At 40.0% G+C, this 23781-nt stretch overlaps 2 protein-coding genes and 1 long non-coding RNA gene across 3 annotated transcripts; all 3 read right to left on the reverse strand.

The window, feature by feature from the left end:
* Window positions 1–12241: 12241 nt before the first annotated feature.
* On the reverse strand, window positions 12242–13276 carry LOC131249850 (extensin-2-like). The gene has a single exon (XM_058250601.1). The coding sequence runs from the start codon at window positions 13274–13276 to the stop codon at window positions 12242–12244; it is 1035 nt and encodes a 344-aa protein (XP_058106584.1).
* Window positions 13277–19739: 6463 nt separating this feature from the next.
* On the reverse strand, window positions 19740–20489 carry LOC131221083 (uncharacterized). Its single transcript, XR_009158978.1, has 3 exons — window positions 20293–20489; window positions 19970–20018; window positions 19740–19847 (listed from the first exon to the last, which is right to left on the reverse strand). It is a non-coding gene; the product is annotated as an uncharacterized LOC131221083 (long non-coding RNA).
* A 1015-nt stretch (window positions 20490–21504) lies between these two features.
* LOC131249861 (probable sugar phosphate/phosphate translocator At1g06470) lies at window positions 21505–23229 on the reverse strand. The gene is made up of 5 exons (XM_058250611.1): window positions 23184–23229; window positions 22946–23045; window positions 22262–22431; window positions 21724–21809; window positions 21505–21558 (listed from the first exon to the last, which is right to left on the reverse strand). Exons 1-5 carry the CDS (start codon window positions 23227–23229, stop codon window positions 21505–21507), a joined length of 456 nt encoding a protein of 151 aa, XP_058106594.1.
* Between the last annotated feature and the right edge of the window lie 552 nt (window positions 23230–23781).

The following is a 23781-nucleotide window of genomic DNA, read 5'->3' on the forward strand; positions in this document are numbered from 1 at the left end:
CACCAGCTCTCCGCATCATTGGTCTCTAACCTTTGGTGGAGGAGCATGTCGCACTCTTCTTTTGGTTTGTTATGTCAAACACAGGATCACAGCCCTTTCTTTAGCACTGTAAACGGGGAGAAATGGCAGGTGCATATATGTATTGTAAAATTTTGATATAATGGGATCTCCACTGTACATGGCCGACTGCAGGGGTTATAAGAAATCACAGATGGGCCTCAATACGGGCTAAAAGATCACATTTCAGACAGTGGTAGCAATTTGATCAGTTTTATTGTTGAAAGTGAATCGGAATTTTGCTTTAGCTATCCATTTGCGGGACACCAATCGGGTAGTTAGGATCATATGATTGGAACACTTTTTGCTCCATGCATCATCAACGGTGAGGCTCGCCTCTTGACGGTTCTGGTGATGGGATCCGTGCCACGTCAGAGTGAACAACAAGGGTTATACAATGGTCGGTGTGATTAAACGGTCCCGTTTGGGTTCTCAGTTGGTAGGCGCGGGACCCGTTTTCAGTTATTAAAATTGTTGATCTCATGGGCTCTGTTTTGCGCTCCAATTCAATCAAATTAGACCACTCATGTGAACAAGTGTCTATATTTGGTAAACGTGTGTCAGTTGGATGGGTACTTCTCCATCTCTTGATCTGCATCGCAGGAGCACCGAGTACAGCCGCCACTCAGTTATCATCATTGTCGCCGCAGGCGAGGAATAAAGGAAAAAACAGGGAGTGTCCAAACCCTCCCCCGAACGAAGGGCAAGCCAACCGTTTTTTTAGTCGTGGTAGTCCGGCTGTGCACGACAATTAGTACACTCTCAATAGTTTTTCCAGCAAACGGGTTGAGACCCAGTCGTTTCAATCTTACGTCGGACGTTAATCTTGTTTAAGACATCATCGTGTCAGCCCTATATTTCCCATGATTGAATTATTGAGTGAACCAAAAATTTCAGGAGCACCCTTACTGCCTGGCGAAAATCCAATGCGCCTTGGTCACGGTAGAACCTAAGAATGAGTAGAAGCCAACAACACTGACTCCAATATTTTCCTTAAAAAGCCTTTCGAACTACTTGAGCAGCTGAATAATTTCAACACTTAGGTTTCTATATTTCTATCCAATCTGTTATTGGTCAACAAAAAATCAAATCTCTTATTTTTTCTGTTACTTTTTTTTTTTTTTTCCCCCTTTTCAATTACGACGTCCTTCACGACCTAATCTGTCACGTCCCGAAATTCGAGTATAGAGTGTGCACCCTTAGATCCGAGTTTCGAGTCGTAATTTGTACTAATTTTATTCCATTATACAATTATTAAGAGACAAAATTAATATCCATTTTTAGATTCCAACTAGGTCTATTCACAATCATTCACATAATGATTTAATCATCAATATTTGTCCATTCTCAACATCCATAAACATTCAATCAACATAAATTTACCCATCAGTCAATACAACTTACCAATGAATACTTGCTACAGGTCTAGAACAATTCAATTAAATAAAACAATCAAATGCTTAAAATCTTACAACTAATCCGATTATCCTAACATATAAAATTCTAATAAAATAATTAGGAATTGTTCAAATGTAGCTAATTCCTCTTTTGATAGGTACAGCTAACTCTCATGTGTATCGTGCACCAGTTCAATCACAATTTCTTATTCCTGCACCAACTCATCAACTAATTGCTCATCTGTATGGTTTTACATTAATAAAGGGTAAACTGGCCGTGCCTAGTGAGAATTTCCGATATAGTTCTTTACATCAAATTATAATAAAATACCAATAATCATACACAATATATATATATATATATATATATATATATATATATATATATATATATATATATATATATATATATATATATATATATATATATGGGAAAAGGTACTATGTGCTCGACCTCATGATAAGCTTCCGTGAGGTCGAGTTGTGTGGGCCCCATCGTGATGCGTGTCGGCCATCAACACCGTGCATGTGATGGGTCCCCTCTAAATTATGGAATATCCCAAAAATCAGTTGTATACAGAACTCAGGTGGGCCATACCATTTAAAATCATGTAAAGACACCGTTAAAACATATAAAAGCACTTGGTGGGGCCCACCTGAGTTTTGAATGATGCTGAAACTTGGTCTGAACCCTCATCCAAGTGGGACACACGTAATGGATGGGCTGGATTTGCAAATCACATCTCGATGGGCCCAAAAAATGATTATGAATGTTTTAATGGTGCACGGCCCCTCCCCACTTCTGTATGTGGTGTGGCCCACACAAGTCCCGGATTGACTTGATTTTTGAGACCTAGGCCCACGATGGAATGGTGCATCTGACTGATGGGTTAGATGTTTGAAACGCATCACGATGGGGCCCACACGGCTCGACCTCATGGGACGGACTCGTGAGGTCGAGCGCATAGTACGAGATGGATCTACCTCGAACTCAACTCGTTTTGACTTGGATCAAGTTGGATTGATTTTTGAGTGTATATATAAAAAGTCAAATGCCCAAATATAGGTTCCCCTCTAAATTATGGGATATCCCAAAAATCAACTGTATACGGAACTCAGGTGGGCCAAACCATCTAAAATCATGTGAAGACACCGTTAAAACATATAAAAGCACTTGGTGGGGCCCACTTGAGTTTTAAATGCTGCTGAAACTTGGTCTGAACCCTCATCCAAGTGGGACACACATAATGGATGGGCTGGATTTGCAAACCACATCTCGGTGGGCCTAAAAAATGATTATGAATGTTTTAATGGTGCACGGCCCCTCCCCACTTCTGTATGTGGTGTGGCCCACAAAAGTCACGGATTGACTTGATTTTTGAGACCTAGGCCCACGATGGAATGGTGCATCTGACTGATGGGGTAGATGTTCGAAACGCATCACGGTGGGGCCCACACAGCTCGACCTCATGGGACGGACTCGTGAGGTCGAGCGCATAATACCTTTTCCCATATATATATATATATATATATATATATATATATATATATATATATATATATATATATATATATAAATGCATGCCTAGCAAAGTGTGTGTGGCTCATCATACGTAGTGGTCATCACAATGTGGAATATAATTCATAGAGAATTTGTTTAGCCCCGCATCTACTCCTTGAGTAGGCTTCTACTAGTATAGTACTAGACTTCTGGTAACGATTCTACCAGGATACCGTCCAGGGAGGTCTCCCAAGAATTCATTACGTATTGTGCATGTAATTGATAAATGCACTAAGTAATCATGAATGATGTATTGCATAGATTATTTCGATTATCACATTTGAATCAAAATAGTCTAACGCATTAATCAAATCATATCATTATTAATACAAAAATCACACATTCGTCTAAATCAATTAAGAGCACATGACAATTATATCAGGGTGAGCATACAACATATCAAATAATCCATCTATTTTAACTTGATGGATGAGAAACACATCGGGATCACTCACCTATTTAATGCTATTGCATCTAGATCGTATCAGAACTATTTGTACTTCAAATAACTTCATCATCGATTCAACTCGCCTCAAACTCTATCAACTGACTCTGTTTAACATCAGCAAGGCTCAACCCACGACTTCAACGATAGTGTATTGAGTCACCCCAATCTATCTCAGGAAAACCGGTGCAACTTAACACAAGTTGTTGGACTATTGCACATAAGCACTAATGATGGAAGAAATCCATGTTCAGATTCCAGACACCCTATATCACAACTCAACTCAGTTGGGTCGACTTAGTAATATACACAATATTTTCTCTTTAAATCTTATGATTTTATGCATCCTCTCATTTTAGATGGGGAAGATCTTTTATAGAGTCTTTAAACTCTCGCAGGACTTCTGGATAGATTCAAGCATAATCTGCGCGTGTTGGTTTAATGTGGTTACAGGTAATGGAAAGAGATCCTTCGTTTCAAATGTCTAATTGTGGATTGAGGAAATATATGATGATAGATGGGGTCTATAGAAGAGTTTGGTAAGGGATCCACACCATTCATCAGTTCTCCAGGTTACACATGAATACAATCCAAAAAAAAAAAAATGAGATAATTTTTAGGCTTCGGATGAGCTATACAATGCTAGTTCGGGCAGGGAATACCTAATGTTAAAAACTTCATTCAAGCCCTGATTTGATGAATGAATTGGATCTACAAGTAGGTCCTTCATGATTAACGATTCACACGAGATGGGTCCTCACACCAGTCCCGAGCGAAGAAGGAAGATAAGTATGGAAAGCTTCTCCAGTTTTGGACATTGGGATTTTATTTTATTTTATAAATTTTCTTTTCTTTTGTTAATTTAATGTGGGTGCCACTGAAATGTATACCAGCAATCCCACTTGACCATTCATTTTGTTCGATCACATTTGGACACAAATCCAAGATTGAGAAAGATCTATTGCTTAAGTGGTCTGCATGATAGGACGGGAAATCATGAAGATTAAATATCCACTGTTGACTGCTTCTTGCCTAACAGGTGAATGGCCTAGATCATGTATGTGTTGGCTTCACATACGGTGGATGGACGGTGACGAATGGATTGATATTGGACTGGATGGACGAGTCTAGAAGAAACGTGGGTTTTTGGACGTCTTAAAACGTTGTAGTCATTTTTTTTGTTTTTTTTATTTTTTTATTTTTTAAATTTTATTTTAAAATACATATCTATATCCTTCGTGCAAATGATGAGTCTTATATAAAACTTTTCAAACTTAAATATTTTCTTTTCAGACCATCAATTTAGAGTAAAACTTTACTAAAGATCACCATTTTGCGTGCTCTATAAATATACCAAGTTTGAGTCTTGATCTCTCAAGGATGACTAAGATGCCTATTTAACGGCTTACACCTATTTATAACTCAAAACAACGTCTACCGACATTCTATGTAAAAATTAACTGGTAGTTTTGATGTATACCCTATGATCTTCCTAATGAATGATTCATTTAGACGTTTAGATAGCCCGGTTGGCAGATCTATAAGTCAGGTGACTTCACTAATGAATAGTTTGTATTGATGGCCGTCGAAGTTTAGATGGTTAAAATTTGAAAACGGTGGATGGATAATATAGTTTGGTTAGCTGATAGTTTGATGTGTGGTTGGGACTTTGAGATGGCTAGTGTTGGAAGATTGTCTTTAAGCATATCAATGGGTCCACCTATTGGATGGTCTGGATAATGGGTAGTTTAGATCCACCACAAAAACACAGTAATTTAGATTCACCACAAAATTCGGCATTTGGAAAGCAAGGAAGAGTTTTAGATAGTATAGGCTTTAAAATAAGTGTGTGTGGCAATGCATCTAAATAGTGTGTTTTATTTTAATTTAAATTTCTTTTATCATTATTTTATTAGTTTTATTTTTATACAAAAGAGGACGTAATTCACGGAAAAGTGAGTGTCCAAAGACTTTGAACTCCCAATATATTTTTGAATTTTAGGTCGTTGATAATTGTAGATTGAACTATTTGATTTGGGCAAAACTTGACATCCTACTTCAACTTGTCATGCTCTATCTAAAGAGCTCAATATTGACCCATGATATTTAATGATGGCTAAAATGCATTTTAACGGCTCTCACTTAGCCATGGTCTTTAACGAAGTGTGTAAGTCCTTTGTATAAACTAAACTAATGGATTTGAAGTGTACCCTATGAGTTTTAAATTTAAAAGTTTACTTTGGTAATTAGGTGAGCCAGTTGATGAATACAAGTGTGATGTGCAGCTAAATGATTTGATACCATTGAACTAATCAAATGATTAGGACTCTATTCCATATATAAAGTGATGCACGCTTAGTTTTTTTTATGAACATGCGTGTAAAATGTGAATTTTAAGATGGATTTCCACTTATATACCTAAGCTAATGTAAGTGTATATATTCGGGTGCATGTAGGCACGCACCCAAAACCACTGGTCGTTACATAATCACCAAAAAAGAGATTGGTAGAGGAGAAAAGGCACAGAGGGACTGTACTTGTTGGACCAAAACAGAAGAACTCTTTTAAACAATGAAAGGAACATATACAATGATTGGGTTTAGCACTAGAGACTTAGACATTCATTAGTGAGAGGGTTGCCACAAAGTGGGCCACTGTGGACGCCGGCGCGTGTTCTACTATTACACACGTACCGTACCATGCATTCACACAATCTGAACTATTCAAAATACGGGCGCTCTGGTGTGAACAGTGGAATAAAATCGACCCAGTTATGATCTCAACAATCTAATTTCACTCAATGGATTTGACCATTAATCATATTTCTTATTCACTGATGACCTCAACTTTAGTGGTTAGGATGGTTAGGTCAACGTGATCTTTGTTAGGAAATCTATACATGAATCATCCAACCCTTAATAATATAGTGGATAATGGCTTTCATGGGTTTTAAGGGACAGTTGAGATTCATTCACAGGTGGATGGCTTGTTCTGCTGAGAGCGTATTGGGTGTTACCTCTGACATGGGGAAGATACTGGCGTGCGCATGTTTGTTAAAGTCGGTCCATCAACTCTCAAGGGTTGAGGGCAAAGTCTACCCTTCTTTCACAGGCATTACATGCTAATGATTTTCTGCATCCCAATGACGATGTCGGGAGTAACACCACCTAATCTGATCCCTGGGAGCTAATTAGGTGTTACCCTTGTTGTGAGGCTCACCTTGATGATTTGTCATATATCTACGCCGTTGATTGATTTTTTAAGCTCATTTTAGGCCATGGTCCAAAAAATTAAGCAGGTCCAAATCTTAGGTGGACGACACCACAAGAAATAGGTGATTGAATACTGCCATTAAAAACTTCCCAGACGTAACACTAGAGCTCAATGTAATGTTTATTTTTCATCCAACCCATTTACCTGGATAGAGGGGAACATACAAAGATCAGCTTGATAAAAGTTTTTATGGTTATTTGCCATTGTTTCCAGTGGTGTAGTCCACAAGAGTTTTGGATCAGCTTAATTTTTGGAATTACATTCTAAAATGAGCTGGAAAAACTGATGGACGGCATGGATATACAATAAATTCATCAAGATGGGACCAACAAGGTAAGCGTAACATCCACTGACGTGTTACATAACACATAATCCGCCACCGGTATGGCATGATAAAAGGGAGCGGATTGGTTACTCCCCCTGCCACCCCTTAAGGAAGTTTTCAACAGTGGCCGTTCAATTCACACTGTTTCCCATGGTTTGGTCCACCTGAGCTTTGAATAAAGTTCAATTCCTAAATCATAAGCTAAAATGAGCTGGAAAAACGGATGGACGGTGTGGATAAGAAACATACATCACAGTGGGCCCAACAGAGTTTACTCAGTGCGCAATCCGCTGCCTACGAAACCCACGGTGAAACAGCAAAGACTAGGGCTGTAACGGGCCGGGCCTCATATATCCCAGCCTGGATTTTGAACTGTTTCGCGCCGGGCTTCTGGGCCGGCCATTCTAATTTCTGATTTTTCAGGATCGAGCCCGGCTAATTGACACCCTTACCAGGATTTTGAACTGTAATGATGTTTCGATCTTTTCAGTTGGGGTCATCCCTGTAGTGGAGCGGATTTGGTGAGACCCCGGATCGACAGAAGTGGGTGGGACCGCTGCCTGTGTGGTCTACCGTGATGTATGAGCCACAAAAGCTTCTCGTGGGACACAAAGCTTTGGATCAAGATGATATTTGCGTGGTCGTGTTTGTAACCTTATCCAACGAGTAGACAACAAATACACATTCGGGTGGAATCGATGAAGTTTTTAATGGTGGATATTCAATCAAGACTGGTCCAACCAAAATTTGAGCCAACTTCATTTTGAGGGAGCCCCAAAATGAGCTTTCAAAATGGCTCAGCGGCGTGGATTTAAGACACATCGTTGTGAGACCCACACTAAAGGGTCCCACCCACCTGGATGGATCGGAAGTCTCACCTAATCTGCATAGATCGAAGTGCAATAAAATTTCTATTTATGTAAAATTTAGGCATAGTTAACGGTCCATTCTTCTCATTACCTCTCAAGGGAAAATGATCTCAAGTAAAGGAATTGTATACCATGAAATCACATAAAAATAATTAGACTAATTCATAAAAAGGAAAAGAAAAGAGAACCTTCCACTCAAACTCTCCCTTTCGGACGGAAGTAGATAGGAAATATTTGAACCAGTTAGATTTTTATTCAAATTAAGTAGTATATCAATTGTTACTATTTTATGTAAGTGGATCGATAGGTTGAGGAATCAAGAAAATATTTCTATGGATTTTGAGAATTCAAGACTGTTTTATTTTATTTTATTTTTGTTTAAAATTTAAAAATCCATAGATCTTTGACAAAAAGTTTTCTATTTAGAATTTAATTAATCAACTGTACTTGATTGTGAGCCCATTATAATGTATGTGACTACATATATGTCATCTGGCCATATTTAAAGCTCATTTTAGAGCATAATCTAAAAAATGAAGCAGTTCCAAATCCCAAATGGACAATAGAATAAGAAACAATGGTGATTGACCGCTAAAAACCTATTGTGAGCTACAAAAGCTTTAGATCAAAATGATATTTATTTGGTCTCTTCTTCTAGTTGTTCATGACATTATCAACATGTTGGATAGGAAATAAACACTTAGGTGGAATCCGTGAAATTTTAATAGTGGGAATTCATTAATCAAAATTAATCCTCGTGGTGTGGTCTACCTAAAATTTGAGTAAGCTTTATTTTTAGGCTCATACCCTAAAATGAGCTTTCAAAATGGCTAGACAGTGATTTAAGACATATATATTACTGTGAGCCTTACAATTAGGGGTCCCACCCACCTCGGTGGACCGAGGTATACCATAGCGGATTAAGTGAGACCTTGTATCTACGGACCCATGACTATGGGGTCCATTGTGATGCATGTGACTACATCCATGTAGTCCATCCACATTGAAAGCTCATTTTAAGGCATGGTCCAATAAATGAAGTAGTTCCAAATCCCAGATGGGCCATAGTATAGGAAACAACAATGATTGACTATTAAAAACTTCTTGTGGGCCACAAAAGCTTTGGATCAAAATAATATTTGTGTGGTCTCTTCATCTAGGTTGTTGTGACCTTATCAACAGGTTGGATGGTAAATAAACATTTCGGTAGAATCCATAAGGTTTTTAATGGTGGGGATTCAATCAAGATGGTTTCCCGTGGTGTGGTCCACCTAAAATTTGATTCAAACTTCATTTTTGGGCTCATGCCCTTAAATAAGCTTTCAAATTGGTTGGCCGATGTGGATTTAAGACACGTATATGATAGTGAGCCCCACGGTCATGGGTCATTAGTGGTTCTCACCTCAGTGTACAGGAGTGGATTAGGTAAGACCCTAGATCGACCGAGGTGGGTGGAATCCCTGATTGTGGGGCCCACTGTGACATTGAAAGCTCATTTTAAGGCATGATCTAAAAAATGAAGTAGTTCCAAATCTCATATGGACCATAGAGCAGGAAACAATAGTGATTACCATAAAAAATTTCATGTGAGCCACAAAAGGCTTTGGATCAAGATGATATTTGTATGATTTCTTCTTCTAAGCTGTTTGTGACCTTATCAACATGTTGAATAGGAAATAAACATTCAGGTAGAATTCATGGAAATTTTAATAGTGGGAATTCAATCAAATTTTTTCCAGTGGTGTGGTCCACCTAAAATTTGAGTCAGCTTTTTTTTTTTTGGGCTCATGCCCTAAAATGAGCTTTCAAAATAGTTGGACGGTGTGGATTTAAGACAAATACATCACTGTGAACCCCACAGTCAGGGGTCCCACACTCCTAGGTGTATCCAGGGTCTCACCTAATCCGCCCCCTCCTTGTACACTTTCACACGGTACTTTTTCATTGGATAAGTGCATCGCATCCAACTCCGCTGACTTCAATGAGGCACCACACCACAGGTACCAAAAACCTCAATGAGGCACCACATCCTTCGCAGTAGTGATGAACCATCACATTTTAAATTGATATTATCCACGCACCATCTCACGCATTACACGAGCAAGATTTCCCAACGTGTCTAACATCTGGCAGTTAAGTAAGTGGGCCGCACCATGAAGAAGACTACCGATGTATGCAATTTACAAGATGTATAGATTCATCTCTGAAAAAGCGGATGGAAACACAAATAAAAGCCCGGCTATCCAGTGATCAGGCAGGGCGAAACAGTGCATTGAATGTGGACCATTGAAAACGTTGTTTAATCCATTGAGTGTTTGTAACGTCTACAACATCCCAAATTATTAGCCAAAGCATATTTAAACTGATTCCCTACGAGATATACGATTCATATGAAGAATACATCTCACTCACTATCACAAGTCACGCAAAGGCCCACCTCCTTTTCTTGCAATCGAATACATGACATGCATCCAAGACAAATCTGCTGCACTGGATCGTGGAGGGACGCGGATTGCGTCCTACCCCCGCCGGTCTCCAGCTGGGAACTCACAGGAGCTTTGAGTGGCCATCTTGATGTATGGGTCTTATCCACACGGTCCATCCATTTTTTCGTATAATTTTAAGTAATAAGAAAAAAAATGAGGCAGATAAAAGTCTCAAGCTGGACCACACCACAGGAAGTAGCGGTGATAATGATTCTCACCGTTGAAAATTTTCTACGGCCCATCGTGATGTTAATTTTCCATCAAACATATTAATAAAGTTACATAGACCTCGATGAAGAGAAAATAAAAATATCGGATCCATCCAAAACTTCTGTGTCCCCAAGAAGTTTTCAACGGTAAGAGTTTAATTCCCATTTTTTAGTCCACTCGATCATTCTATTTGCCTTATTTTTGGTATTATACCCTACAATGATACAAAAAAAAAAATGAATGGACGGTGTGGATAATACCCATACATCACGTTGGCCACTCAAAACTCCTGCCCGTTCCCAGCTGGAGACGGGCGGGGGCAGGACACAATCCGCGTCCATCGAGGAGCGACTGTGCATTAAATATCATGTAAACCCTACACATATGCCAGCATGGAACATAGCTGCTAGATCCAATCCATCCATCAAGTTAGGCCGACCTTCTGCATGTTTTTCCAAATATTAATCGTCCACTCAGCATGTGGAACCCAATATTAGAAAAAGGTGGATGGGTTAGAAAACTTCAAACAAGTTTTTCAGACCAGTACATTTTGTTTGTAGACTGTGGCCCACCTATCCAATGGATCAACCTGATTCTTTGTCTATGTAATTAGTATAATTTTTATTTTTTGATGGATGGATTTGATCTTGGCCCTATCATTCCATGATGGAACATACGTGGCACGTACATGAATTTTTTTTTGCAAACACATATGCGCTTAGCACAACGCTCCTTCAACAAAAATATGAAACTGGCTCTTTTTAATATAACGTGAGCGTGAGCTCATTTTATTTATTACAAATATAATAATAAGAAATCAAAAGACATCCCAACAAATACAAATGCATATAATCTGACTTTCTACTCAGCAATAGAGATATGCAAACTTGTATTACTGTATTACCCAAAGTAGAAAAAAAGGTGCATTTCTCCCTCAAGGTGGGTGTGGATATCAAATCCCTTCGCCAGTATCTTCTGCAAAAGCAAACTAGGCACGACAAACAATAGTAATAACATGTGGTTAAACTGCCTGATCATGTGATAATCCAGACCGTTCATCTAGAAGCTCCTATATATGCATGGTGTATGATCATCATGGCAATTGGGAAGAATCTCACTAATCAGGGATCATCACCGTTCATACTGCAGGCGAGTTACTACATGCTTATCTGGCAAGTCGTTTCTAAGTCGCTTTTGTATGGATGGTGAGATTGAGATGGACGGTATGGATCATCGGATCGTCGGGAACAAGGAAATCCTTGCTAGGAAACCTCTGCTTGAAAATGCACCTGCATAAAATATAAATGGTTTATTGCATGTTGATAGAGCTGTGGACTTGCTTTGACTACGAAGGCTATAGGGGGTGGGGAAACCTTAATAATAAAGAAGAGGTGGTGAGGTTGAGGAGGAGATGGTTATGGTGGGGTGGCGATTTCTAGTAGTATGGTGGAGGAGGTGATGGTGGTGGTGGAGATTTGTAGTATGGATTTGGTAGGGGCGGTAAAGCTGGCGCTGGTGACACGTAGTAGTATGAAGGAGGTGGGGATGGTGACGGCGGTGGAGGAGGTTTATAGTAGTAGGGAGGAGGTGGCGATGGCGATAGCAGGGGTGGTGATTTTTAATAGTAAGGGGGAGGGGGTGATGGTGATGGTGATGGAGGAGGTGGCGACGTGTAGTAGTAGGGAGGAGGAGGTGATGGGGATGGAGGTGGAGGAGATTTGTAATAGTAGGGAGGAGGTGGTGATGGAGATGGTGGAGGTGGGGATTTGTAGTAGTATGGTGGAGGAGGCGAGGGAGATGGAGGTGGTGGTGAATTGTAGTAGTATGGAGGAGGTGGTGATGGGGATGGAGGTGGAGGAGATTTGTAATAGTAGGGAGGAGGTGGTGATGGAGATGGTGGAGGTGGGGATTTGTAGTAGTATGGTGGAGGAGGCGAGGGAGATGGAGGTGGTGGTGAATTGTAGTAGTATGGAGGAGGTGGTGATGGGGATGGAGGTGGAGGAGATTTGTAATAGTAGGGAGGAGGTGGCGATGGAGATGGCGGAGGTGGGGAGTTGTAGTAGTATGGTGGAGGAGGCGACGGAGATGGAGGCGGGGGTGAATTGTAGTAGTATGGAGGAGGTGGGGATGGAGATGGCGGGGGTGGGGATTTATAGTAGTATGGTGGTGGGGGTGATGGTGAGGGAGGTGGCGGCGATTTGTAGTAGTATGGAGGAGGTGGAGACGGAGATGGCGGTGGCGGTGAATTGTAGTAGTATGGAGGAGGCGGTGACGGAGATGGTGGCGGCGGTGAATTGTAAATATAAGGTGGTGGCGGTGATGGAGGGGGTGGAGATTTGTAGTAGTAAGGTGGAGGTGGTGGCGGAGATGGCGGTGGCGGTGATGTGTAATAGTAAGGTGGTGGGGCGTAGGAATCAAAAAAATGGTCAACTGCTAGAACATTGGAGGTCATGGCGCAGATTGCAATCGCGAGCCATGGCCATAGCATAGCTAGACTCTTCATGTATTGCCCCATGGAAGAGGCTATGAAAGACGGACCCGAGAAATGCAAGTTTCTATAGGTGTTGGGAATGTGGTTTTCCTGGCTTATGTGCTGCTTCCAGCTCTTTATATAATCATTGCTTTGAGGGCATTTTGCTTTGACAGGGTCCATGCACGTATGCGTAGCTACGTGTACAATTGCATTTTTGAATTTAAGGTCAGTTCCTCTACAACGTTTGTAGAAGAAGCTTATCTACAACCCCGTGTGTGGATCCAAATATGATATGCGCATGACATCCAATCCATTTATCATATGCACCACCTCAATTTATCTTATATATCTAAGGCAGATCCAAAAACTCGATTGGCCCACGTGATGTCGAATCATGTTTAAAACTTTTAAAGTCACGTGGTGTGACCCACCCGTGTTTTGAATCAGCCCATTTTTGGATACAGGGTGAACAGAAGGTCGTATCATTGGACGGATTGGATGTGGTCCATACATAAAATTGGGCCCAACACGTTGCGTTGTACAATCAGCTTATTCCACAAACGTTGCAAAGGAACCGGTCTCCCGCCTCAGCCCTCATTGGTTTTTCGTATGTTTGATAATTCTACGCGTGTTGGAGCCATGCTCATCCACATGCAGGCACACGTGAGAGAACAGGCGTTGATTGAGATCTAGGCTTTCCATATGGTTGGAAATAAAGCTTAGATCTTCTGTCTAAAAAGTTATTCTGTTCACACCTCAGATGGCCCACAACGTACAAAATAAAGGGATGGCTAGAGAATGTTTAACCATCAGTTTACATTGTAAATTGTGGCCCATTAGCCAAAATATCTAACATAATTTCCAATCAGGTGGAAAGCTAAGATCTCGGACACATGGCTTGTATTGGCAGGTTTGCGTGCATGTGGATGGGCAGGCTCTCACACGCGTGGAGAATTAGCAAACCTCTGTTTTGTCCAAATTAGGAAGGCAGCCATTTGTTGCTCCTGTTGGATTTATCTTAGTAGCATTTTGAAGTTTACGAAGAGGGAGGCTCGCGAGAGCATATCCAAGGGAGAAATGGACATTAGATCTGACGGTGATCAAAACGGTTAATATTTTGGTCCACCATGTTGAATGTCCATGCATTAGATCATGAAATATGACAATGTTAGACTATCCTAGTGGTCGGATTGCTGGCCAGAAAATGGACTGTTGATACGGTTGGCCAATGAAAAAAGAGCAATGCTCCACTTTCCATGGGAAAAAGTTAAACCAGTTGGATAGCTAGGATTATCAAATTGATGTGGTTTTAGGCTATATTGTCTATCCCTGCTGCAGAACACTAGATTCACGGTTTTGATTGCACTAGAAATGTACCATGTACGGTGGAGATGATGGAGAGAGCGAGTTCTCATCTCTAGCTCCTTTCTACCTTATCTTGTATGTATATTCTCTTAATACAAGAGAGATGCTCCCATGCTCTCAGAGCAACAGTGCTCCTAGTTGCATTGAAGTATTTAGGCAGTCCCATCCATTGATCTAGACTGTTCATTAGGTCCAACTCATATTTTATGAGAAAGCATGCAAACATCGTACCCACTTAACGAATATTAACCATTTGATCAACGGCTATAGGCGGTGGAGATTGCTTTCATAAAATAGGTCCAACCAACAATTTGATCCATCTATTTGTTGGGGACCATAATGGATATTGATGATTCTAAAGATTCACTAATGTTAGGCAATGGTAACCATCTCATCCATCGCTTGGAAAAAGGATAGGTACAGAAAATAAGACAAAATCAAGGATGGATTGGATCATCTAATCAGTTGAGTTTTTCTTGGTAGGCCATGAAAATCGTTTTGGACTTAATGGACAGCTCAGATCAATCGATTGGATCATCTAAGTGAACTGATGCAACTAGTAGCACTATAGTGCTGGGAGAGCACTGGAGCATTTCCCTTTATACAAAATGAAGGGATGTTATCAAGAGAGGTGGTTTATTTATTTATTTATTTTTTAACACACGCACCCGCCACACACCCACGCACGCCGAGTAGGTTTGGTTAGGCCTTATTAGCACTGTTGCTCTAATTTACTCTGGGTAAATGAAGTGTTAATGGATAATTATTATTTAGCTTTGTATTTACCTGCGAAGCAGCCTTCCACATTGACTTGATTTCGACCGTGTGTTGAAACGGAGGAAAGGTGGGTTTTGTCTCACTAAAACCCTTGTGGCCACTATTATGCATGTGCTTGATCCGTGATGTCCATTTGTTTTTCTTTCTAATTTTAGGGCATGTGCTAAAAAATGAGGTGGATAAAAATCTCAGGTGGACTACAACACATAAAATAGAAGAAAATGAATTCTCACCGTTTATTTATTTTTTGGGCCACTGAACTTTTGGATCAAGCGTATTTTTGTGCTTTCCCTTCATCCATATTTATGAGACGTTATGAATAGGTTGTATGCTCATTTTAACTTTCAACGGTGGGCGATAGGTGTTAAACTCTAATTTCCTACGGTGTTGTATACTTGAGCCTTTTGTCTCACCTCTTTTTTTGGCTCATGCCCCAGAGTGAACACGAAGAACATATGTAAAGAGTAGTGGATCAAACACATGCATAACGATGGCCCCACAGATGTTACCACCGCAATTGCTATCCTACGACAACACCTTTGTGCGACGGTTTTAAATTCTTCTCTTTCAAACCACCGTAAAAAGTAATAATTACTCATTTACATCTCATTTAAAATAAGTTTTGAAAAACAAACGGACCAATGCGGGGGCAGATTTGGTGAGTCGCGGGTAAGCTTAGAAGGTGAGTCCTGTTGCAGAAATATTAATTTTTATAAAATAAATTTTAATAATAAAAAATAATATATGATATATAAAAAAGTTGTTTTTTGAAAAAACACTGTTTTGTGGGTTTTTAGGAATAGTCCCACATGGGAGAGGGAAGAGAAGAAAAAATGGTTTAAATGAAAACAGTGGAATATTATAATATTTACTCACCTAGTCTAAAGATTATGGACCTTGCGTGTTCCAGTGCGCGCGATCACTCGCACTCGGGCTCGGTGCGAGGGTGTGGGCATGTGAGGCAGTGTGACTGTAGAGGCGCTAGTGGTGCACTTTGCACTTCGCACGGGGTTGCTGTCACGCCCCAAACTCGGAAACCGAGCTCACAAAATTCTCGATCGCCGAATTCGGCGCCGACAGCCTCCGTAGAACTAGAGGACTAAATGAGAATCCTTCAGAATATATAGAGGGTTGAAAAATAGAGCTGTTGCAGCAGATCTGTAATAGTTATGCAGTTAGTGCAGGGTCTAGCTGTAATTGCTGCATGGCGAGCCCAATAGCTAGAAAATGGCTAGCTGTTGTCTCACAACAGTCAGCATGCAGCAGCTTAATGGCCCATGCACAACAGTAAGAAAACGGCCATAAAACAGCTAGAAAACGGTCATGAGATTTAATTCCCTGGACCATAACCCCTAGCCATCATAGCCTATAAAAGGAGGGTCTGAATGAGTTTCCAAACCATCTCTCAACCCACTCCAGTAGACCCATACGAATTGAGGCACAACTCATACTTCTCTCCAATACAATAGTGGTTCTAGTAAGACAGCAAGAGTTGAACCTTTGTTAGAAGAACAGACCAACGGTCTGGTCTAGAATGGTTCATCTGAACCAGTGGTTGAAGAACTGACCAGTGCAGTGTTCTAAATCAAAAGAAATTTCTTCTCTTTCTTTCTCTTTTGGAATTTTTTCTATATTGTAATTCTGCCAGACAAAGTGTATAAGAGTTCCATTTGGTAGGCCTTCGTGTTTGCTGAATGCAGACCCACACTAGGCTCGTCGTATCCTAGAAGCGGTTTGCCTGTAACCTGTCCTGATTTCAGATTATTTTACAATTTTTCGGTTTCCACATTATACAGAAATATATTAATCTGTATAAGATCCAACAAGTCCCTAACCCACCTTAATATATGTGTTGTATATCCACTCCGGCCATCTATTTTTTCAGATCATTTTAGAGCATGGTCCTAAAAATGAAATAAGTAAAAATCTTTTGTGGACCACACCACAGGAAATTATAGTCATTGAACGCCCACAAATAAAAAATTCCTAGCTCCCATCATAATGTTTATTTTCCATCCAACCTATTGATAAGTTCACAAAGGTCTTAATGAAGGGAAAACAAAAATATCATTTCTATACAAAATTCTAGTGGCCCACAAGGAGATTTTAGTTGTCAATCATCATTCTTTCCTATGGTGTGGTCATATTGGTACTTGGATATGCTTTATTTTTGAGATGATGGCCTCAAATGAGCTTTAAACAACTGATGAATGGAATGGATATACAACGCACACATCAATGTGGGCCCCACGGTCAGGGGCTCATCCATTAAGTTGTTACTTCGGACTTACCTAATCCGCTCCCACGTGCCCGACCCATTCGGTGCGACCCAGCCTTCGGAAGGAAAGCCGCTTGTAGCCGGCCGTATGCTAACTTAGCATGAACCCCTATTTTCCCACCAACGTGTCATTCGTGTAGAAAATCTGACCCGTGCAAAAGTTGGGCCCACCATTAAGATTTCTTACGTAAAAAAGTACTAATCCACTTATAAGATGGGTCACATCTATATGATGAGTTATACCATCGACCGTCCATGTATTTTTGTGGTGTCGCCAATTCCATGAGTTCGCTTAATCTGATCATTTAGGAACAGGTAATCTTGTTGGGCCCACCGTTTGCATGGTTCTGATATCATGTAGAACTACTGCATTAGCGAAAAAGATGGTGAGGATCATGATAAGTAAGCATGCAACCGGCTAAGGTGAAAAAGACAAGAAATGTTATGTAAGAGAAAATAAGGACAAAAATGAAAATAAAAATCAAGAAATTGGAAAAAGTAAAACCCGTGGATTGAAAATTAAAGCATTGTATTTGACTTGGGCTTGGTCTCGCTAATCGATCATTGTATTTTAAGACGACCTCCAACTTTGAAGAAAATGCATTTTGTTTTACTCGTAAAAAACGCACAACCTGAAAGATACGGTACACGTGGATCCTTATTTAGATGATCCAAGCCATTGATTCCGTGGCCCCAATCTTGGATGGGATGGGTTCATTTTTTTTGGATGATTCCAGTCCTTCAAAAATAGCCTACCATTTAACGGTTAAAAAAATAAAAATAAAAACGGCAATGGTCCAAATTTCAATTTTGGCAATTGGGTTACAAAGAATTGCCCAACTATCAAATGGCATGCATCAACTGATCTCGACGATTTTCAGAGGAGATACTTTTCTAACAACGGGTCCAATAGATCAAACGGTCTTGATCCACCAAAACATTCCAAGAGTTTAATTCAATGCCGTGTTTGAGAAAGCTTACCAATATAGAGCTGGCAATGGGCCGAGTCCTGGCCTGATTAAAGCCCCATGTTTGCTTTTCCTCAGGCTGTGAAGCCTGTGTCAAGAGCTGAGAGATGTTGAATTCCAGTCCATGCGCTTAGGATCTGATTCCAGGCCCAGCTCAGATCCAATCAGGCTTGGGTTGTTCTAGGCCCACTGTAAATACTGAGCCCACCATTATAACTTGGTTGGACCACGCGGGCACGCTTGCAAAGATGATAGTTTAGGCCCAGTCCAATGAATTACTGGGCTTAAACTCAGGCTTGGATGCAACCAATGAATCAAGACAATATTTGTACAATCTGTCAGGTTGAATGGGTTGGGGTGTGGCCAAGAATTTCTGTCCAAGAACCATTATCCCTGATTCGACTCCACCCAACCCACTTAAAAAGCCTGACCTGACTGATTAAATGTAACTCGGTCGGACTCCACTAACCGGACCCAACTAAGGTTTAAGAATGGAATTCGCCACTAAGGCTGTATAAAACCTAGCCCAGATGTGTACATAAGTAAATAAAAAGTAAAAAATAAAATATCATCTATACCTTCTTACCTTTATTTTGTCTTGAGTTTTGAGTTGGGTTGGTCGTATATCCCGACCCATTGATGACCTTAATGCGGTCAGGTAGGGTTCAACCGAAGGCCTGACCCATTTTTTTAGACATGTCACATTTCTAGCCTGAGCTCGGTCTACAATCCGTTTAGCTGTACCTGAACCGAGGTGAAAATCAGGTTGGGCAGGTTGACCCGCAGTTCAACCCGACCTTTGCCACCCCTAGGCCAGAGCATAGTATTATACCTCATCATAGAAAAGTTTAAGGGTCCAATGGATTCTAAAGGCCCGTTTGGATACCACCAAATAAGTTACTTTTTCTTCTTACAGCAGTAGATAAGTAAATTTGGTTTTACCGGCGGTCAAAACCGCCGGCAAAGACCCAGAAAACTGCCGGCAAATACTTTGCCCGCGGTCAGCTAACAGCCGGTAAAGCCTCAGTCGGTAAAGGCTTTACCGGCAGTCAGGACCTTTGCTGACAGTTGTGCTGGCCGCCGCTACATAGTCAGAAGCTACGGTTAAAATCCGTAGAATAGAACGACCGTAGCCATTGGCGCCTAGCTCTTGAAAACATTACTACGGTTTATATCCGTAGCTACAGAGGTCATGGCCATTGACAATCCGTAGCCATAGTGAAATTCTTTCTTATCAAAAAGTTATAAAAAAGAAAAAAGAAAAGAAAAGGTGACATACCTTGGTTAATGTCAATGATCTCCTTGTTGCCAATGATTGCCATTGTTTCCAAGGGATTGGTTTCTTCTGTCGATCTTTGGTGAGCTGTGTAGCAGTAAAAGGCATCAGCACCAGTTAGCAGTTAAAATTAGCTCACACTCCAAATCACCATTCATTGTGTTCTGAGTAGCTGTGACATGTAAAACACAGATCCGTCTTGAATTTACCTTGACATAATATAATAATGGCAGAGAAAAGGAAGTGTGCCAGTGTCACCTGTTTGAAGATAAAGCAGGGAATTTGTAAGACAATTAGAAACACTACATACACACACAAAAACAAAAAAGAAAAGATTCAAGGTCTAAGTCAGAAAATAGACAAAAAACAAAACAAAAATATAACTTTTTTTCTAGAGTAATACTATGACCATTGATTTTGGAGAAGTGGGGTCCATGTAGATAATCCAAAATGTTGATCTAATGGATCAATAGTGGATGGGACCGGACCAAACACACTTTTTGCTATTCTAGGGGAAAATAAACTAGTTTACCTTTAAAACATCCATTGTCAATCCTTATAGATGCCTAAAGCCAAGAACACGAACTCGAACATGACTCCCTTCCTTGAACTTTTCATCTAGCTTGCAGACTTCCTAATCAACCACATCAGATATCTGTGACCCACAAAAGAAGAATCTTTACATTTTCAGCCTGGGTTGTAACAACAACACCAGAAGGATCTTTAAATATGAACCAATCACAAAAAAAGAAGGCAATGCCTTCATCTGTATATTAAGAAAAGCTAGAGAGGAAAGAATTCAAAATTAATGCATGAATTGTAGTTTTAACTCTCTAATGAGGAAAACATACATGTTCTTCTTCTTTAAAGGACTTTAAGTGTGATGTGTTCCCACCAAATTTTCAACTTGGTTTTTAAATATAGCACATTTGGGTTTTTAGTTGATGCAAGTGGGGCCATGGTTTAGTGATACAATCCATTAATATGCTGGGCCTGGTCATGGTTAGCCAATGAACCAAAAGTTCCCATGGATTGGAAGATTCTAGTTGTAGAATGCAAATTGTTGCTGTTTAACCATCTGGAGAAACTGGTATCTCCAAGTCATGGACTCAGGACGCAAAAGCTGTATCTCCATGTCATGGGCCTAAAAGCCTAATCTAATCTGCAAACAAGACCAGAAAGCCTATGAAGGTTGATTATGCATTTTAAGTTGTTTTGGGTGAGGGATCAGGATCATGGATTAGTGAAATCCACAGATTTCAAATCTCCTCAACTTGTTTTATAGTCAAGATTTACAGAACCTGTGGATTTACCAATTCCAACCCCCCATAAATCCATAGATTTGACAAAACAGGAAAAGAAACCACAAGGAGAAGACTCATACATCAAGTAACATCTTCATCCAATTACTTGAATAAATCAAAGTAACAAAAGAGGATCGATATAAATATGAAAACATATATCTATCAAGTTCTGAATCCTGATAGTAGCATGATAGTCGTAAAAATAGCCTTACAGTGAGACAACTTGTACTCCAAAAAAGATTAAACAAGAAATAGTAAAAATTACTTTAGTCTGTTGTCTCAATGCCTCCAACTACCTAAAGGTTTTAAGACATACAGGAAACTCCTTTTTTTGAATGGTAATGAAATTAAATACAGGAAACTTTTGCATGGCAGGATTTTCATAAACAGACTGCAAATGGAACAATCATATCATTTACGGAGGTCATACAAATAGAGACTCACTTGAATGCAAGAGCAAACAGAAGGAGAAATATTGGAGAGGCGGATTTACACTGCAAAAGAAAGGAGCATATAGGATAAATAATCACTTTTATGTTGGGAATCTTGTTGTTTCATAAGTAATGTGTACAACATACATAGCAGAAAGGACAATTCTATTCAAAAGAAGGTCGGTCATCATAACAAAAATTACTACAAAGAAGAAAAAGACAACTGACCATAGTGGCAAATGTGACAGAGATGAAAACAAGGGAGACATTACTCAGGTTTATATCCAGCGCTGTTCCAATAGCCGTTGGTACAACTGTAAAAGAGAAAGCACATCTTTGCATCAGGCAACTGGCCTCAATACTTGACAGTTCCTCCAGAGTAGTGATACGGTATTTCTTTAAAGGCTAAAGCGTGTTTTCATCAATAAGAGAGATACATAGGAGCACAGATATGAGTTACCCATAAGTGCTCATGCATGCTAACAATGGTAAACCCAAAAAAGGTAATGTGAAGGTAGGAAAACATAAACTCAAATTCAAAACCTGAGTACGAAAAAAGGCAAAGCCAAGCATCTGCTCATTGAAAACATTTTTCTTTTTGAAAGGTAACACTAATAGGGTTTGAACCCTGGATCACCCACACACACTGCACTGTCTCCGCCAGCTTCTTGAAAACATATATATAGATAGTTCTTAAGTAATTCATGATAATGAAAAAATATAGATCAGAAAACACAGGCAATGGGAAGCAGAGATAATGGAAAACCTTTGAGAAAGTAATCCCTCCATGACATTTTTACACCAGGTTGCAACTTTTGAGACCAGAATCGCACGATGGCCTTGGATAAAATGGCTTGCATGCCAAAATGAATAGTATTCATCAAGAAGGGAGCTGGGAACTTCCCCAATTTATCGCCTAAGAGTGTTTTATTATACCTGCTCACAGAAGAGAAGGGGAGACCTGTTCAGCACAAATCAACAAGCATAAAATTGACAAGGAAGAAGGTATGCATTATGCTCTACCCAGGAATAGTACAGATGGGTCCCACCTTTTGATCATCTGAACAGTTGTTCTAGTGGACCCATCATGGATTGGGACACGTCTCAGTGCCATCTCTTCTTTCAGATGATCTTTGCCATCCAAAGAAATTTTCAGTTGCATGGAATGCCCTCATTTGATGGCAGCCACATCAAATGTTTAAGATCATCCAATGAAAGATCTTCTGAGTGGCGCCCATCCACCATTTGTTCCACGATATCAGCATCTGAATCACCAAAAGGTGGGCCCAACAACATTTTTGTTGGAAGGCGATAACATTGTATCATCACCATCATCTATCATCAACAACGCCTTATCGGGACTAGTTGGGGTTGGCTAAGGCAATAACATTTTATGTTTCCTACAAAGAAACAACAAATATCAGTTGGGTGTGAAAGATGAACCACTCACAGTGTCAAACATGTGCTGAAAGTGTACCACACTAGTATGTAAAACAATGTCCGAAGCAATGCAGCCGTTGAAATGCTGCTCTGAGGAGCTTGCACTCTCTCTGCAAAAATAAAAAATTCAGTATACATATGTAAATGTGAAATCTATAATGAACAACCAAAACAATCGTTTCAAACCTGTATGCTGATACAAACCAAAACCTGAAATGAGCATCCAAATAATGATTTAACATCCAAACCTGTATGCTCGCAAGGCTTTTGTACTCCATCTGTACAGTGTGTCATTTCGCTACAATGGACCACACTTCAAAAACACACAAATCAAATATTCTAATCATCCAACAAATAGCCTATAAAATGAGATGGTTAGGTACTATTTAAGTCATAGCTGCACAAACAAAGGAAACCTGTCAAACTAATGAACAACCATCTCGTTAATACCGTCCAATTATGGAAATTATACATCACTAATGCACCACATGTTCATAACAAAGCGGAAAATCTTATATCCCAAATTGTTTAGGCTTTGAATCGGAAGACTTCTTCAATAATACGACCACATGCAATCCAGATTTTTGTCATAACTGGCAGGTGCAAGAACACTATGGCAGATAATTCGAAATGATAGTAGAAAATTATAAGCTACATAGCACCACCGGAAACCCAACTAATTGAAGACAGACATGCAGTAAAAGTCTGAAGGCTGAAAAGACAAACATATGAGGTTGTTCCCTACGACAGCAATTGCCATAATTTCAAATGCTTGAATCCTGAAACACAGCCACCAGCAAAACAAGAAAAGAAAAATGAGTTAAAAATGAAAGCGCTTTCCAAAAG

This window comes from Magnolia sinica, chromosome 1, assembly GCF_029962835.1.
Source record: "Magnolia sinica isolate HGM2019 chromosome 1, MsV1, whole genome shotgun sequence".
In the NCBI taxonomy this organism is placed as follows: Eukaryota; Viridiplantae; Streptophyta; class Magnoliopsida; order Magnoliales; family Magnoliaceae; genus Magnolia; species Magnolia sinica.

Excerpts from the sequence above, each read along its gene's own strand:
- LOC131249850 (XM_058250601.1), bottom strand. The coding sequence starts at position 13,276 with ATGGACCCTGTCAAAGCAAAATGCCCTCAAAGCAATGATTATATAAAG.
- LOC131249861 (XM_058250611.1), bottom strand. The coding sequence starts at position 23,229 with ATGACACACTGTACAGATGGAGTACAAAAGCCTTGCGAGCATACAG. Across the intron at positions 22,432-22,945 it reads TTCAGCACATGTTTGACACT|GTATAATAAAACACTCTTAG; the intron begins GTGAGTGGTTCA and ends TTCTGTGAGCAG. Across the intron at positions 21,810-22,261 it reads GAGGGATTACTTTCTCAAAG|TTGTACCAACGGCTATTGGA; the intron begins GTTTTCCATTAT and ends TCTCTTTTACAG.